Source organism: Ranitomeya variabilis, chromosome 3, assembly GCF_051348905.1.
Source record: "Ranitomeya variabilis isolate aRanVar5 chromosome 3, aRanVar5.hap1, whole genome shotgun sequence".
Lineage (NCBI taxonomy): Eukaryota > Metazoa > Chordata > Amphibia > Anura > Dendrobatidae > Ranitomeya > Ranitomeya variabilis.
The window spans coordinates 389,783,203-389,801,704 of record NC_135234.1 but is presented as its reverse complement, the minus strand read 5'-3'; the positions used below and the strand labels follow the sequence as shown (position 1 = coordinate 389,801,704).

The 18,502-nt window shown below is 39.8% G+C and overlaps 1 protein-coding gene across 1 annotated transcript in view; it reads right to left on the bottom strand.

Moving 5' to 3' along the window:
- C3H1orf94 (chromosome 3 C1orf94 homolog) overlaps positions 1-16,904 on the bottom strand; it is a 334,497-nt gene extending 317,593 nt beyond the window's left edge. The window contains exon 1 of the mRNA XM_077296072.1: positions 16,632-16,904. Coding sequence (XP_077152187.1) covers positions 16,632-16,873 — 242 coding nt within the window. The 5' untranslated portion in view covers positions 16,874-16,904. The remainder of the gene's footprint in view (positions 1-16,631) is intronic.
- Positions 16,905-18,502: the final 1,598 nt, after the last annotated feature.

Below are 18,502 nucleotides of genomic sequence, written 5' to 3'. Positions count from 1 at the left end.
TCAGATAACATTGTTGACCGGCAAGAAACCACCAGAGAAATGAGCTTAAATAGCGACACCCACTACTGATGGAACCAGGTGAAACAGGAAAGAGGATGACAAGTCCAATTCCACAAGCGGCCACCGGGGGAGCCCAGAATCCAAATTCACAACAGTACCCCCCCCTCAAGGAGGGGGCACCGAACCCTCACCAGATCCACCAGGGCGACCAGGATGAGCCCTATGGAAGGCACGAACAAGATCAGAAGCATGAACATCAGATGCATTGACCCAAGAATTATCCTCCTGGCCGTAACCCTTCCAGTTGACCAGATACTGGAGTTTCCGTCTGGAAACACGAGAGTCCAAAATTTTCTCCACAACGTACTCCAACTCACCCTCAACCAACACCGGAGCAGGAGGCTCAACTGAAGGTACAACAGGTACCTCATACCTGCGCAATAACGACCGATGAAAAACGTTATGAATGGAAAAGGACGCAGGGAGGTCCAAACGGAAAGAAACAGGATTAAGAATCTCCAATATTCTATAAGGGCCGATGAACCGAGGTTTAAACTTAGGAGAAGAGACCCTCATAGGGACAAAACGAGAAGACAACCACACTAAATCTCCAACACAAAGCCGAGAACCAACACGACGATGACGGTTGGCAAAACGCTGAGTCTTCTCCTGGGACAACTTCAAATTGTCCATAACCTGCCCCCAGATGTGATGCAATCTCTCCACCACCGCATCCACTCCAGGACAATCCGAGGATTCCACCTGACCGGAGGAAAATCGAGGGTGAAACCCCGAATTACAGAAAAACGGGGACACCAAGGTGGAAGAACTGGCCCGATTATTGAGGGCGAACTCTGCCAAAGGCAAAAAAGCAACCCAATCATCCTGGTCAGCAGAGACAAAACACCTCAGATATGTCTCAAGGGTATGATTAGTCCGCTCGGTCTGGCCATTAGTCTGAGGGTGAAAAGCAGATGAAAAAGACAAATCTATGCCCATCCTAGCACAGAATGCCCGCCAAAATCTAGACACAAATTGGGTACCTCTGTCAGAAACAATATTCTCAGGAATACCGTGCAATCGGACAACATTCTGAAAAAACAGAGGAACCAACTCAGAAGAAGAAGGCAACTTGGGCAGAGGAACCAAATGGACCATTTTAGAGAAACGGTCACAGACCACCCAGATGACAGACATCTTCTGGGAAACAGGCAGATCTGAAATAAAATCCATCGAGATGTGTGTCCAAGGCCTCTTAGGAATAGGCAAGGGCAACAGCAGTCCGCTAGCCCGAGAACTACAAAACTTAGCCCGAGCACAAACGTCACATGACTGCACAAAGACTCGCACATCTCGTGACAGGGAAGGCCACCAGAAGGATCTTGCCACCAAATCCCTGGTACCAAAAATTCCGGGATGACCTGCCAATGCAGAAGAATGTACCTCAGAGATGACTCTGCTGGTCCAATCATCCGGAACAAACAGTCTATCAGGCGGACAACGATCCGGTCTATCCGCCTGAAACTCTTGCAAGGACCGCCGCAGATCAGGAGAAACGGCCGACAAAATTACTCCCTCCCTAAGGATACCTGTGGGTTCAGAATTACCAGGAGAGTCCGGGTCAAAACTCCTAGAAAGGGCATCTGCCTTAACATTCTTAGAACCCGGTAGGTATGACACCACAAAATTAAAGCGAGAAAAAAATAAAGACCAGCGCGCCTGTCTAGGATTCAGGCGTCTGGCAGTCTCAAGATAAATCAAATTTTTGTGGTCAGTCAATACCACCACCTGATGCCTAGCCCCCTCGAGCCAATGGCGCCACTCCTCAAACGCCCACTTCATGGCCAAAAGCTCCCGATTCCCAACATCATAATTCCGCTCTGCGGGCGAAAATTTGCGAGAAAAGAAGGCACAAGGCCTAATGACGGAGCAGTCGGAACCTTTCTGCGACAACACTGCCCCAGCTCCGATCTCCGAAGCGTCAACCTCAACCTGAAAAGGCAGATTCACATCAGGCTGACGCAACACAGGGGCAGAGGCAAAACGGCGCTTAAGCTCCTGAAAGGCCTCTACAGCATGAGGGGACCAATTAGCAACATCAGCGCCTTGTCTGGTCAAATCAGTCAGTGGTTTAACGACATCCGAAAAACCAGCAATAAATCGGCGGTAAAAGTTGGCAAAGCCCAAAAATCTCTGAAGACCCTTAAGAGAGGAGGGCTGAGTCCAGTCACAAATAGCTTGCACCTTGACGGGATCCATCTCAATGGAAGAGGGAGAAAAAATATACCCCAAAAAGGAAATTTTCTGGACCCCAAAAACGCACTTAGACCCCTTCACACATAAAGAATTAGACCGCAGAACCTGAAAAACTCTCCTGACCTGCTGGACATGAGAGTCCCAGTCATCAGAAAAAATCAGAATATCATCCAGATATATTATCATAAATTTATCCAGAAAATCGCGGAAAATATCATGCATAAAAGACTGGAAAACTGAAGGGGCATTAGAAAGACCAAAAGGCATGACCAAATACTCAAAGTGGCCCTCGGGCGTATTAAATGCGGTCTTCCACTCATCCCCCTGCCTGATCCGCACCAAATTATACGCCCCACGAAGATCAATTTTAGAGAACCACTTAGCACCCTCTATACGAGCAAACAAATCAGTAAGCAATGGCAATGGGTATTGATACTTAACAGTGATCTTATTCAGAAGCCGATAATCAATACATGGTCTCAAAGAGCCGTCTTTTTTTGAGACAAAGAAAAACCCAGCTCCCAAGGGAGAAGAAGATGGACGAATATGTCCCTTTTCCAAAGACTCCTTTATATATTCCCGCATAGCAGCATGTTCCGGCACAGACAAATTAAACAAACGGCCCTTTGGATATTTACAACCCGGTATCAAATCTATGGCACAATCGCACTCACGGTGCGGAGGTAACGACCCAAGCTTGGGTTCGTCAAAGACGTCTTGATAATCAGAGAGGAACTCAGGGACTTCAGAGGGAATGGACGACGAAATAGAAACCAAAGGTACGTCCCCATGAATACCCTTACATCCCCAGCTCAACACAGACATTGCTCTCCAGTCCAAGACTGGGTTGTGAGACTGCAACCATGGCAATCCCAGTACCAAATCGTCATGTAAATTATACAGCACCAGGAAGCGAATAATCTCCTGGTGATCCGTATTGATACGCATGGTTACTTGTGTCCAGTATTGTGGTTTATTATTAGCCAATGGGGTGGAGTCAATCCCCTTCAGAGGAATAAGAGTCTCCAAAGGCTCTAAATCAAAACCACAACGATTGGCAAAGGACCAATCCATAAGACTCAGAGCGGCGCCAGAGTCAACATAGGCGTCCGTGGCAATGGATGACAAAGAACAAATCAGGGTTACAGACAAAATAAACTTAGACTGAATGGTGCCAATGGAAACAGACTTATCAAGCTTCTTTGTACGCCTAGAGCATGCTGATATAACATGAGTAGAATCCCCACAATAGAAACACAATCCATTCTTCCGTCTAAAATTCTGTCGCTCGCTCCTGGACAGAATTCTATCACACTGCATACTTTCTGGCGTCTTTTCCATAGACACCGCCAGATGGTGCACCGGTTTGCGCTCCCGCAGACGCCTATCAATCTGAATAGCCATTGTCATGGACTCATTCAGACCTGCAGGCAAAGGGAACCCCACCATAACATCCTTAACGGCATCAGAGAGACCTTCTCTGAAAGTTGCCGCCAAGGCGCACTCATTCCACTGAGTAAGCACAGACCATTTACGGAATTTTTGGCAGAAAACTTCAGCTTCGTCTTGCCCCTGAGATAGTGCCATCAAAGTTTTTTCTGCCTGAAGTTCCAAATGAGGTTCCTCATAAAGCAAGCCCAAGGCCAGAAAAAACGCATCCACATCGCGTAACGCAGGATCCCCTGCTGGCAATGAGAAGGCCCAATCTTGAGGGTCACCCCTGAGCAAGGAAATCACAATCCTAACCTGCTGAGCAGGGTCTCCAGCTGAACGAGACTTCAGGGACAAATAAAGCTTACAATTATTTCGGAAATTCTGGAAGCTAGCTCTATTCCCTGTGAAGAACTCCGGCAAAGGAATTCTCGGCTCAGATACCGGAGCATGTACCACAAAATCTTGTAAATTTTGTACTTTCGTGATGAGATTATTCAAACCCGCAGTTACACTCTGGAGATCCATTATTGTCAGGTGCACACAGAGCATACAGAGATTAGGAGGAGAGAGAGAAAAAAGACTGCAGCAAGGCAGACTGGAGGGAAAAAAAAAAAAAAAAAAAAAAAAAAAATTCCAGCAGACTTCTTATAACTCTCCTTTCTCAACCTGGGTCTTTAACACTTTACTGGCCGGTCAAACTGTCATGATCTCTGCAGGCAGAGATCATAGCAAGCCTATAGAGGGACAAGCTCTCGGAAGATGGAACTATACTGACCATGAACTAAGCCTGCCGCGCAACTAGAAATAGCCAGGTAGCATTTCCTATTTATCGCTAGATGCCCAGCTCTGGCCTAAGACCTAAATAGCTAGCAGAGGGAAATATAAGACCTGGCTCACCTCTAGAGAAATATTCCAAAGAAGACAGTAGCCCCCCACATATAATGACGGTGAGTTCAGATGAAACAACAAACGCAGCAGGAAAATAGTCTTAGCAAATTTGAGGTCCGCTTGCTAGATAGCAGAAGACAGATAGTATACTTTCATGGTCAGCAGAAAAACACTAACAAAACACCATCCAGAGATTACCTTAAACTCTGGCATTAACTCATAACGCCAGAGTAGCAATCCCTGATCAACGAGAGCTTTCCAGACACAGTAACAAAACTTCAGCTGTGAACTGGAACAAATAGGCAAAACAAAACATGGACAAAAGTCCAACTTATCTAGTAGTTGTCTAGAAGCAGGAACAAGCACTGAGAGGCATCAGATAACATTGTTGACCGGCAAGAAACCACCAGAGAAATGAGCTTAAATAGCGACACCCACTACTGATGGAACCAGGTGAAACAGGAAAGAGGATGACAAGTCCAATTCCACAAGCGGCCACCGGGGGAGCCCAGAATCCAAATTCACAACATTAAGGTATAGGGGCAATCACTTTTTTTCACACAGGGCCCTGTAGGTTTGGATTTTTTTTGCCTTAATAATAAAGACCTTCATATAAAAATTGCATTTTGTGCTTGCTTGTCTTATCTTTGTCTAACATTTAAATATGTTTGGTGATCGGAAACATTTAAGCGTGACAGACATTCAAAAGAATAGGAAATCAGGAAGGGGGCAAACACTTTCACACAACTGTATATTTTGTACTACTACTCACCACATAGGGTTAATGTTTGAGGACAACATGGATGTTTCCCACATACTCCTTCTCAGGGTAGTTGGTATATAAGTCTCATTTATTTTTATTTTAGACACAATTTGTTAGGATTAAGAGCTGCGGTAGCTCGAAAAGTGTAATTTTGTGTTTTCACATGGTCTTTTTTTAACCTGCTTTCCCTGACTTTAATGTACTTGATAAATGTAGTGTTTTACACATATTTATATATTTTTCTTTGCTCTTGTTGGTATTATCTTTTTCCCCAGAACTTTAACTATGCCTTTGCTCATTATGTTGCATGCTATACAAAAAACAGTCCAGGAACAAAGTCAGGAGGGCTGAATATTAGCTATGATTCCACAATAAGTCTTATCATGTTCTCGTGACTTATAGCACTTGAATTTAAGCAAAATCATAGGACGATGCATTTGCTGTTTTAAAAAATGTGAGTAAAGTTAACCTAATCTTAAAGCAAGTTAAAAAGGTTGATATTACAGGCCTCCTGTGAGAAAAGTTTTTGCGCTTGTGGGCCCCTGACAACACTTCCAGTCTCTTAACCTTAGCAGCTAAGGTAATTTATCTCAGGGTCTCTATGTATCATAGTATTCATTAGAATCTGGCTTTCATTTTTCTGGATAGGTACTAAGAACGTTTAAGATCTATTCCTCTGATAACCCTGAGCTATCAGAGTACAGGAACATGTATTGTCAAGGGGACGCAAACATAGAACTTCTTCTTAAAAATATAGTTAGGGAGCATTCACAAGCTTCTAAGTTGCACTTTGAAAAGCAGCAGAACTTTGAGCTCCTTTTTAAAACTTTGTAACATTATTCTTAAAGGAAACCTGTCATATCCCCTAATACTAGATTTAGGGTTAATCTGCAGATCACAATGGGCGTGCGCTAGCGATGTGCCATCATTGAGTGACGGACCCTGAGACGCGGGCTGCAGCGTTTCCGGGTCCGTCACTGCTAGCGCAGATAGAGCATCTGCTAGCTCTATCTGCGCTAGCGTGATGACACATCGGCACTTGCGTTAACAGCAGCCCGTTAACGCATGTGTTGAACGGGCTGCTGGTAACGCAATGTGAACCTGGCCTTACTGAAAGTGGGAGAAAATGTACTTTATTCCTCCCAGGAGTGCTGGATTTCAGATATAGGGGCATGTACGGACCATCTACAGTCATCGCCTACAGCATTAAGAACAGCAGCTGTAAGCACGCCCTGACTCCTTGATTGACAGCTCGCTCAGCACAGTGGTGACTGTTGCAGTTTTTTCTTCATTACTAGGCATAGGCCGAAAGCTGTCAATCAATCTGGATAAGTGGGGTTAAAAATAAACAAATACTAAGAATTCCAAAACACACATACTGCATTGAGACCACTGTGTTTTCAGTAGTGTGACATCCTAAAAAGTATAACTTTCCACACAGACGCAAAACAGAATGCTTAAATCGGCAAGTCTGTCCTTGCCCTCAGAGAAGGGATGACAGTTTTTTTCAAAGGGATTTTTAGTACTGAACAAGCCTTTTCAATCTATAATGACACTGTAAACTTATGATTCCTACTTCTAAACTTTAATCCCTCGCTCTGGTAAATGTATGACAGGGTGTTGAAGCTGCTGCTTCAGCAATTTAGTTATCAGACACAGCTGGAGATCCTGATGTAAAAACAGAAGTGGCTAATTACTGTTTCTGTCTTTTGAGTGGCTACACAGTGCCCAATGAGTGTTATGTAGTGTACATAAGTATTGGGCTGCCTATCACATGAAAATTATAAAATGAATATTTCCTAATATGTAAGTGAACTTTTAAGATCAAGGGGGAGGACACTGATCTCCTTGAGACTCTGCCTCCAGAGTTTATTTTAACTGAAAGGGGGAGGTCACCAGTGTGAGATATGGAGATCAGGAGAGCAGTCATTACACATCACACTGGTAATCCCCCCCTTTTATTTAAAATAATCTCTGGAGGCAGATCCTTGTAAGATCTATGTCTGGCCCATAGTTCTGAACAGTTCATTTGCATATAAGAAAATAATTTTTCTTGAAAAAGACAACTATCGCAGATATCAAGATACCATGTTAGGACGGTTGAGCCTACTGACAGAGTATCATTAACCCCTTACCGACCTCTGCTGTACTAGTACTGCGGAGGTCGCATCTCTTCCTTTGATGCGGCCTCCGGCGGTGAGCCCACATCAAAGACAGGACATGTCAGCTGTTTTGAACAGCTGACATGTGCCCGCAATAGCGGCGGGTGGAATCGCAATCCACCCACCGCTATTAACTAGTTAAATGCCACTGTTAAACACTGACAGCGGCATTTAACTAGCGCTTCCAGCCATCGGGCCGGAAATGAGCGCATCGCTGACCCCCGTCACGTGATCGGGGGTCAGCGATGCGTCGGCATAACAACCAGAAGTCTCCTTGAGACCTCTATAGTTGTTGATGCCGGATTGCTATGAGCGCCACCCTGTGGCCGGCGCTCATAGCAATGCTGTAATTCCTTTACATAGGAGCGATCTATGCTTCGCTCCTATGTAGCAGAGCCGATCGAGTTATGCCAGTTACTAGCCTTCCATGGAGGCTATTGAAGTATGGCAAAAGTTAAAAAAAATGTTTTAAAAAATCTGAAAAAAAAAAATATAAAAGTTTAAATCACCCCTCTTTTGCCCCATTCAAAATAAAACAATTAAAAAAATCAAGCCTACACATATTTGGTATTGCTGCTTTCAGAATCACCCAATCTATCAATAAAAATAAAGGATTAACCTGATCGCTAAACGATGTAGCGAGAAAAAAAATTGAAACGCCAGAATTACTTTTTTCGGTTGCCACGATATTGAATTAAAATGCAATAACGGGCGATCAGAAGAACGTATTTGCCCCAAACTGGTATCATTAAAAATGTCAGCTCGGCACGCAAAAAATAAGCCCTCACCCGACCCCAGATCACGAAAATTGGAGACGCTACGGGTATCGGAAAATTGCCCTTTTTTTTTATAGAGAAGTTTGGAAATTTTTTTTACCACTTAGATAAAACATAACCTAGACATGTTTGGTGTCTATGACCTGGAGAATCATAATGGCAGGTCAGTTTTAGCATTTAGTGAACCTAGCAAAAAAAGCCCAACAAAAAACAAGTGTGGGACTGCACTTTTTTGCAAATTCAGCGCACTTGGGATATTTTTCCCATTTTCTAGTACATGACATGATAAAAACAATGATGTTCAAAAATACAACTTGTCCCGCAAAAAATCAAGCCCTCACATGGCCATATTGAAGGAAAAATAAAAAAGTTATAGCTCTGGGAAGGAGGGAAATGAAAAAGGAGAAATGGAAAAGGGCAAGGTCTTGAAGGGGTTAAACAATCCTCCACAAAAAATAGTCTGCCTACACTGTAATTCTATACAAAAATACTGAGTTTGATAATGCAAGATAAAGCAAGAAACCAGTATTGGCTCGATTTTGGAAGCAATTAAGTAATGCCTGCTGAAATCTTACCTGGATAGAAAGTGACATTTTTGCAGACATTGTGCACATCAATCATCTATTCACACATTACAAAACCATTACCTCACATAAACTGTTAAATAGAAAATAGTGACTCAAATGGCCTTGCATGCAGAAGATGCTGATAATTGTTTTATTTTTCCGTCAGCCCATAAATGTATGTTTCTGGCCTTGAACATGGCATTTTGTCAATATACAGGATAATTATGTGTATATTGTATTACTGGTTCCCACACTTCAATCATATAGTTATTATTAAAGCATAAAAATCTATAAAAGAAATAGCGCAGCATATTGCACAATGTACTAGACTGAGTTAGATACAAAAATGTGATTTTTTTTTTCTTTTTGAAATCAAGGAAAACAATTGAAGATCTAAGTTTCAAGGGTTTAATGTTGAAGATGGGGGCATTGTCTTTTAGCCTTCACCAGGGAACGTTGGGTACATACAGTGGAAGCATCTACCTAAGGATTTCACAAAATGCCTTGCAAAAGAATGCACAGACGCTTATAATTATCAGTAACAGTCAGATGCTTTACATTTCTTATTTCATACTTTTCATTGACCTTTTTCATGTACTCGGAAAATATGTAGTGATTAAAAAGACCCAATAATCCAAGTTGCAGATATGACTCCTACATAATAGGTTTGGGTAAAGAAATGATAGATGTCAGAATGTCCTTGCTCCCTAAATACATCCTTTACTTTTATACCTGGAACACCGACAATTGGGTTTAATTATTTTGTAGAAAATTAACTGCATGTGTTATGGTAGACTATTATTTTCAGAAATTGAAACCTGGTCTACTAAAGAATCCAGGAAAGTGTCGCTTACTACAAAGGATAATAAACTAATACATTCTTTATATAGAGCAGCACTGGTGCAAAGTTTTCTGTGCTAAAGCAGGAGCAGGAAGGGCAGCCATATTGTCAGGAAGAGATGAGCTCCGTGCACACTGCGCTGAAGGAAATCACTGTCAGGAAGCAGTTGGGTGATGGCGAAACAGGTTTGCAATGTGCTTTGTTTTGTTATAAAGCCTTCCCAGTTTTGTTTTTTATGTATATCCTATAGGCAAAATGTATTATTGCACCTTTCTGCAGTATGTTGTCAGTTTGGTATCAATTGTCATCACCTCGTTTTATTCTGTCACCCACTAACATATAGGGAACTTGCCATGTGAAATAATGCTGTTACCAACATATATGGGGTTAAACTGCAGGTTAATAGCCCCACAGCTGGGACGAAGTAAACTTCACCCTCCACCCCCAGTAGCATTCGGCTTCCAGTCACAGGGGTGATGCAGGTTCAGACAGATAGATAGATAGATAGATAGATAGATAGATAGATAGATAGATATGGGATAGATAGATATGGGATAGATAGATAGATAGATAGATAGATAGATAGATAGATAGATAGATAGATAGATATGGGATAGATAGATAGATAGATAGATAGATAGATAGATAGATAGATAGACATGGGATAGACAGATAGATAGATAGATAGATAGATAGATAGATAGATATGGGATAGATAGATATGGGATAGATAGATAGATAGATAGATAGATAGATAGATAGATAGATAGATAGATAGACATGGGATAGACAGATCGATAGATAGATAGATAGATAGATAGATAGATAGGTAGATAGATATGGGATAGATAGATAAATATAGGATAGATAGATAGATAGATAGATAGATAGAATGATAGATATGGGATAGATAGATAGATAGATAGATAGATAGATAGATATGAGATAGATAGATAGATATGGGATAGATAGATAGATAGATAGATAGATAGATAGATATGGGATATATAGATAGATAGATAGATAGATAGATAGATAGATAGATATGGGATAGATAGATAGATAGATAGATAGATAGATAGATAGATAGATAGATATGGGATAGATAGATAGATATGGGGTAGATAGATAGATAGATAGATAGATAGATAGATAGATAGATAGATAGATATGGGATAGATAGATATGGGATAGATAGATAGATAGATATGGGATAGATAGATAGATAGATAGATAGATAGATAGATAGATAGATAGATATGGGATAGATATATAGATATGGGATAAATAGATAGATAGATAGATAGATAGATAGATAGATAGATAGATATGGGATAGATAGGTAGATAGATAGATATGGGATAGATAGGTAGATAGATAGATAGATAGATAGATAGACATGGGATAGATAGATAGATAGATAGATAGATATAGGATAGATAGATAGATTGATTGATTGATTGATAGATAGATCTGAGATAGATAGATAGATAGATAGATAGATAGATAGATAGATAGATAGATAAAAAAAGATATGAGATAGATAGATAGATATGAGATAGATAGATAGATAGATAGATAGATAGATAGATAGACAGATATGGGATAGATAGATAGACATGGGATAGACAGATCGATAGATAGATAGATAGATAGATAGATAGATAGATAGGTAGATAGATAGATATGGGATAGATAGATAAATATAGGATAGATAGATAGATAGATAGATATGGGATAGATAGATAGATAGATAGATAGATAGATAGATAGATAGATAGACATGGGATAGATAGATTGGTCGATAGATAGATGATAGATAGATAGACATGGGATAGATAGATAGATAGATAGATAGATAGATAGATAGATAGATATGGGATAGATAGATAGATAGATAGATATGGGATAGATAGATAGATAGATAGATAGATAGATAGATAGATAGATAAATATAGGATAGATAGATAGATAGATAGATAGATAGATAGACAGATAGATAGATAGATATGGGATAGATAGATATATAGATAGATAGATAGATAGATAGATATGGGATAGATAGATAGATAGATAGATAGATAGATAGATAGATAGATAGATATGGGATAGATAGATAGATAGATAGATAGATAGATATGGGATAGATAGATAAATATAGGATAGATAGATAGATAGATAGATAGATAGATAGATAGATAGATAGATATGGGATAGATAGATAGATATGGGATAGATAGATATGGGATAGATAGATAGATAGATAGATAGATAGATAGATAGATAGATAGACATGGGATAGATAGATCGATCGATAGATAGATGATAGATAGATAGATAGATAGATAGATAGATAGATAGATATGGGATAGATAGATAGATAGATAGATAGATAGATATGGGATAGATAGATAGATAGATAGATATGGGATAGATAGATAGATATGAGACAGATAGATAGATAGATAGATAGATAGATAGATAGATAGATAGATAGATAGATGATAGATAGATAGACATGGGATAGATAGATAGGTAGATAGATAGATAGATATGGGATAGATAGATAGATAGATAGATATGGGATAGATAGATATATAGATAGATAGATAGATAAATATGGGATAGATAGATAGATAGATATGAGATAGATAGATAGATAGATAGATAGATAGATAGATAGATATGGGATAGATAGATCGATCGATCGATAGATAGGTAGATAGATAGATAGATAGATAGATAGATAGATATGGGATAGATAGATAGATAGACATGGGATAGATAGATCGATCGATAGATAGATGATAGATAGATAGACATGGGATAGATAGATAGGTAGATAGATAGATAGATAAATATGGGATAGATAGATAGATAGATATGAGATAGATAGATAGATAGATATGGGATAGATAGATCGATCGATAGATAGGTAGATAGATAGATAGATAGATATGGGATAGATAGATAGATAGACATGGGATAGATAGATCGATCGATAGATAGATGATAGATAGATAGACATGGGATAGATAGATAGATAGATAGATAGATAGATAGATAGATATGGGATAGATAGATAGATAGATAGATAGATAGATAGATAGATAGATAGATAGATAGATAGATAGATATGGGATAGATAGATAGATAAATATAGGATAGATAGATAGATAGATAGATAGATAGATAGATAGATAGATAGATATGAGATAGATAGATAGATCGATAGATAGGTAGATAGATAGATAGATAGATATGGGATAGATAGATAGATAGATAGATAGATAGATATGGGATAGATAGATATGAGATAGATAGATTGATAGATAGATACATAGATAGATAGATAGATAGATAGATAGATAGATAGATAGATAGATAGATGTGGGATAGATAGATAGATAGATAGATAGATAGATAGATAGATAGATAGATAGACTGGTTTATGGATAGGAAGCCCCAGAGTTAAGCACTTCCTGGTAACATTGCTACACTCTGTCAATTTCTATGTTTTTGAGAAACAAATGTACTGCCTATGGCCATAAGTCTCTGTAGGAATTGTGATTGGACATCACAGCAATATAGCCTGAAGGAGAGAAAAATTGATTTTAGACTGACCAGTGACCACATATTTATTGATATGCTCATAGTATGAATGAAATATAGACGTTATGGAAAGCTAGTGCATAGCGCTGTATACAGCCTTTGCAACATACAAAATGGATAATACTATATGACCAGTCTCAAAGAGGCAGCAGCTACCTGGTCCTCAGAGAGAAATTCATTCCTCTAAGCTTCAGCACTCATTGCTGACTATTTCTGTCGCTGTCCCACAGACTCCGGAATCATCAGCATGTTTCTATATTTAAAGTCCCATGAAAGTTGGAAACAACAGAGTAATTGTTCTTTTATATCTGGTGTCTATATTTATAGAGAAGTCAGTGTCCAGCTGGGATGGTGCGCTGGGTCCAGATACCTGTTACTATATGTTTGCTTTTCTATAATACTATGATAAAGTGAGCTGATGTTTAATAGAAATGATAATGCCTCTATAACATTTAGATCTCATTCAGACACTGTTGTTGCTTGTATGTGTTGTAAGTTAACTTTATATCCTTGAAAAACGCTGTTCACCATGCAGTGGCATAATAGGGAAAGACGCGCACTCTTTCTATAATGGAGATGCAGACTGGACGTGGATTTAATCGGCATCATAAAGATGACGGCATCATAAAGATAATCAGTCGGACTCAAAAAATCATATCTTTAGTAAAGAAAAATTTTTATTTCAATCACAAAAAAAAGTGCAATAAATTCACCGCAGTCAGGTCAAATGAGAAAGGCAAAGGTGCAAAGGTAACGTTTTGACCCTATCTTGGGTCTTTTTCAAATCTTGCTCATATGGAAGGTCATGAAGAGAAATTGTGCACAAATAGTACAAAAATCCCGCTAGGGGCTTGCGATACGTAGATAGCTCCACTGCAGCTATTAACACACTCTTATCTAATTGTTGTTGAAATACAAAAAATAACCCTGGAGGGGTACTTTGATGAAGATTATTTTTTTGTTTAGTTATTTTCCCCACTCGATATATATATATATATATATATATATATATATAAACACACACACACACAAAGATTTTGAGTGAAATGAGGGACAGTTAGTTCATATAGAGTGTGTGTGTGTGTGTGTGTGTGTGTGTGTGTATGTGTGTAAATATACACTGCTCAAAAAAATAAAGGGAACACTTAAACAACAGAATATAACTCCAAGTAAATCAAACTTCTGTGAAATCAAAACTGTCCACTTAGCAACACTGTTTGACAATCAATTTCACATGCTGTTGTGCAAATGGAATAGACAACAGATGGAAATTATTGGCAATTATCAAGACACACTCAATAAAGGAGTGGTTCTGCAGGTGGGGACTACAGACCACATCTCAGTACCAATGCTTTCTGTCTGATGTTTTGGTCACTTTTGAATGTTGGTTGTGCTTTCACACTCATGGTAGCATGATATGGATTCTACAACCCACACAAGTGGCTCAGGTAGTGCAGCTCATCCAGGATGGCACATCAATGCAAGCTGTGACAAGAAGGTGTGCTGTGTCTGTCAGCATAGTGTCCAGAGGCGCTACCAGGAGACAGGCCAGTACACCATGAGACATGAAGGGGGCTGTAGTAGGGCAACAACCCAGCAGCAGGACCGCTACCTCAGCCTTTGTGCAAGCAGGAACAGGAAGAGCACTGCCAGATCCCTGCAAAATGACCTCTAGCAGGCCACAAATGTGCATGTGGCTGCACAAAAGGTTAGCATCCGACTCCATGAGGATGGTCTGAGTGCCCGATGTCCACAGATGGGGGTTGTGCTCACAGCCCAACACCATGCAGGATGCTTGGCATTTGCCACAGAACACCAGGATTGGCAAATTCGCCACTGGCACCCTGTGCTCTTCACAGATGAAAGCAGGTTCACACTGAGCACATATGACAGATGTGACAGAGTCTGGACATGCCGTGGAGAGCAATCTGCTGCCTGCAACATTCTTCAGCATGACCAGTTTGGCAGTGGGTCAGTAATGGTGTGGGGTGGCATTTCTTTGGAGGGCCGCACAGCCCTCCATGTGCTCGCCAGAGGTAGCCTGACTGCCATTAGGTACCGAGATGAGATCCTCAGACCCCTTGTGAGACCATATGCTGGTGCAGTTGGCCCTGGGTTGCTCCTAATGCTGGACAATGCCAGACCTCATGTGGCTGGAGTGTGTCAGCAGTTCCTGCAAGATGAAGGCATTGAAGCTATGGACTGGCCCACCTGTTCCCCAGATCTGAATCCGATTGAACACATCTGGGACATCATGTCTCACACCAACCACCAACATCACGTTGCACCACAGACTGTCCAGAAGTTGGTGGATGCTTTAGTCCAGGTCTGGGAGGAGATCCCTCAGGAGACCATCCGCCGCCTCTTCAGGAGCATTCCCAGGCATGGTAGGGAGGTCATACAAGCACGTGGAGGCAACACACACACAAATGAACATCATTTCCTTGTCTTGAGGCATTTCCACTGAAGTTGCATCAGCCTGTAATTTGATTTTCCACTTTGATTCTGAGTATCATTCCAAATCTAGGCCTCCGTGGGATATTCATTTTGATATACATTGATCATTTTTATGTTTCATTGTTCTCAACACATTCCACTATGTAATAAATAAAGATTTGCAACTGAAATATTTAAATCAGTGATATCTAGGATGTGGTAATTTAGTGTTCCCTTTATTTTTTTGAGCAGTGTCTGTCTATCTATCTATCTATCCATACATATATATACTATATATATATATATATATATATATATATATATATATATTATATATATGTGTTATATGTGTGCGTGTATACTCTATGTATGAACTAGCATTCATTTCACTCAGAATCTGAACTTTTGCTGCTTATGGATTCTACTAGGCTTTAAGTTTACCACCTTACATCATGTCTTCAGAGGAAATGTTTAAATAGAAAATGACTTATTGTTTAAATCACTTTTTGTGTTAAATGTATTGAGAAAAAGGCAATCTTATTTTTCATATACCAGTATATCATAAAAAATAAAAGCTAGAAATTGAACAATTTTCAAACTGAACCTTTGGGTCTATTCCCTGAATTTCGTAAAGCCCAAATGAAAATTTGCAGCCATTGACTGCAATGGCAATAGGTTGATGAGCTAGTGGAGCTGATGCCTATTATTATTACTATTACTATTATGTTGCATAATCTGTTGTTACATTGAAGATATGATTTTAATATTTCCAGCACCCCATGCACTGCCGGATGGCCTTGGGAAATCTGAGTGAAGTTTTCCCCTGGGCAATTCCCCCTTTTGCCTTCTCTATAATTATGGTCTGATAATATTGTTCCCTCAGAACTATAATCTTACCTCACATTAGTATTATTTGATTCTTCATGTGTCTCTACAGTCTTTGCCGTCAAATTTCCACTTCGAGGTTTTAAACCTTCTGGTAAATTCTGGGATCTTTTCCAAATTTCGTGACATATTACATCAAACTCATCTTTTGGGGCTTTTGGATGAACCCAGATATGTCTAGGATATGGACCAACCGGTGGATCATGTTTGGAAGTCTCTGGGACCTTCAGTGGCACAGACTCAGGCACAAACATCCTATCTAAGTCTCCTGGGCACTGTACACCTTGGCGGTTTGCACTCACATGCCTACTTACCAGTTAGGCCTTGGCAACGGAAGAAATGTCTCACGACAGTTAGAAAGCGTACAAGGCAAGAGTATGCTAAAGCATTAAAACACCTACATAATGCCTGCATTTACAGTACACTGGTGGAAATAGAGAACATATTGGAAAACCCTTGATATCTTTAGCAAAATTAATAGTTAAAAGTGGCGTCATTTCTTCCTTGTTTTGTAAATTCAGTTGTGTAGGTACATTATGAGATGCATCAAATCAGTAGTAACCAGGACTTAATGTCTGAGGATACACAAAGGCCCCTCTCATTAGCAATGACACGTGGTATTTGGGTTCCAGTCACAGATTTTGGAATGGAGCTTAGAATTGGCTATGGTTAGAAACGGGGATTATGGATTTTGCAATGACCCACTGATGTGCCACAGATGTCTGAGATAAATATCAATTTACAAGGAAACATCTTCAAGGAGAGGTTCTTGGGGGGAACACATGAAGGCCTGCCCTGGTATGTAAATGTATTCATTAAAAGGGTTTTTTGGGGATTTATAAAAACATAGTTTACAGCAGAGAATGAGTCTTGCAGAATTGCCTGCTGGCCTTTGCTTACTTTCTGCATTGATCACATCATTCATGAATGTACAGCACTTTAGTGGTGATTGACTGCAGCCGTCACAAGAACGATGAATGGCAAGTAGTAGCTGCGGGAAGTAAACTGAGTCTGGTAGATATGTGTTTTTTTCATTTTAAGCCATGTTCCCAAATAGCCTAAATGCTGTTTTTTTCCCTCTAAGTTTTGGGGGCAGAAAATATTCTACATATAAAAGTTAAAGCAAAGTGGATGTCATTTTATGAAAACTCGTACTCACTGTGCTTGAACTGTTCTTTTTTTTGGTGAATTTTTCTCTATAGCTTCCTATAAGTAGCTTGTAAAAAGCATGTCAAAAAACAAAAACAGCTTCAAAAAGTGTTGAGGAAGACAGCAAAATAATGCTTCAAGAAAAACACTGCCAGCATTTTTCTAAAGTGTCTTTCCTCTTGCAAAACTCACAACGATGTCTATAAGATGCCAAATTCCCTTTACTGCTTATGAAGCAGCCTCTGCACTAAAAAAGAGGAACAAATGAGAAAAAAAAATTACATTTGTGATAAAAAGCTTAAAAAAAATGGAAAAACATTTTAAAAAGTAGTAAAAATGCAAAGCAGGTTGCTATATTTTGAATATTGGGACCTACAGAAAAAAACATTGGGAAGAAAAACAAGCATGAAAACATAGCCTAAGATTACCACTTCAAAATGATAAAAAGTAAAGGGAAACACATTTAAAGGGAACCTGACAGCTGATTCATGCTGCCTGCTCCCCAGGCAGAAAGTATCAGACACTGGCTGTACATGGTATAACATCGGCTGGGGATTGAGCCGCACAGGAGACTAGTTGGACAGATGGGGCCTCAGCGTGATAGGTTTCTCCTTATTCATGCTGCCGGGGACCCACCTGTCCGAATAGTCTCTTGTGTGACTTGGTCCCCGGTAGCTGTTATTCCATGTTTTTCTCAGAAACACCGCAGTTAAATATACATAGCTGAAATCGTG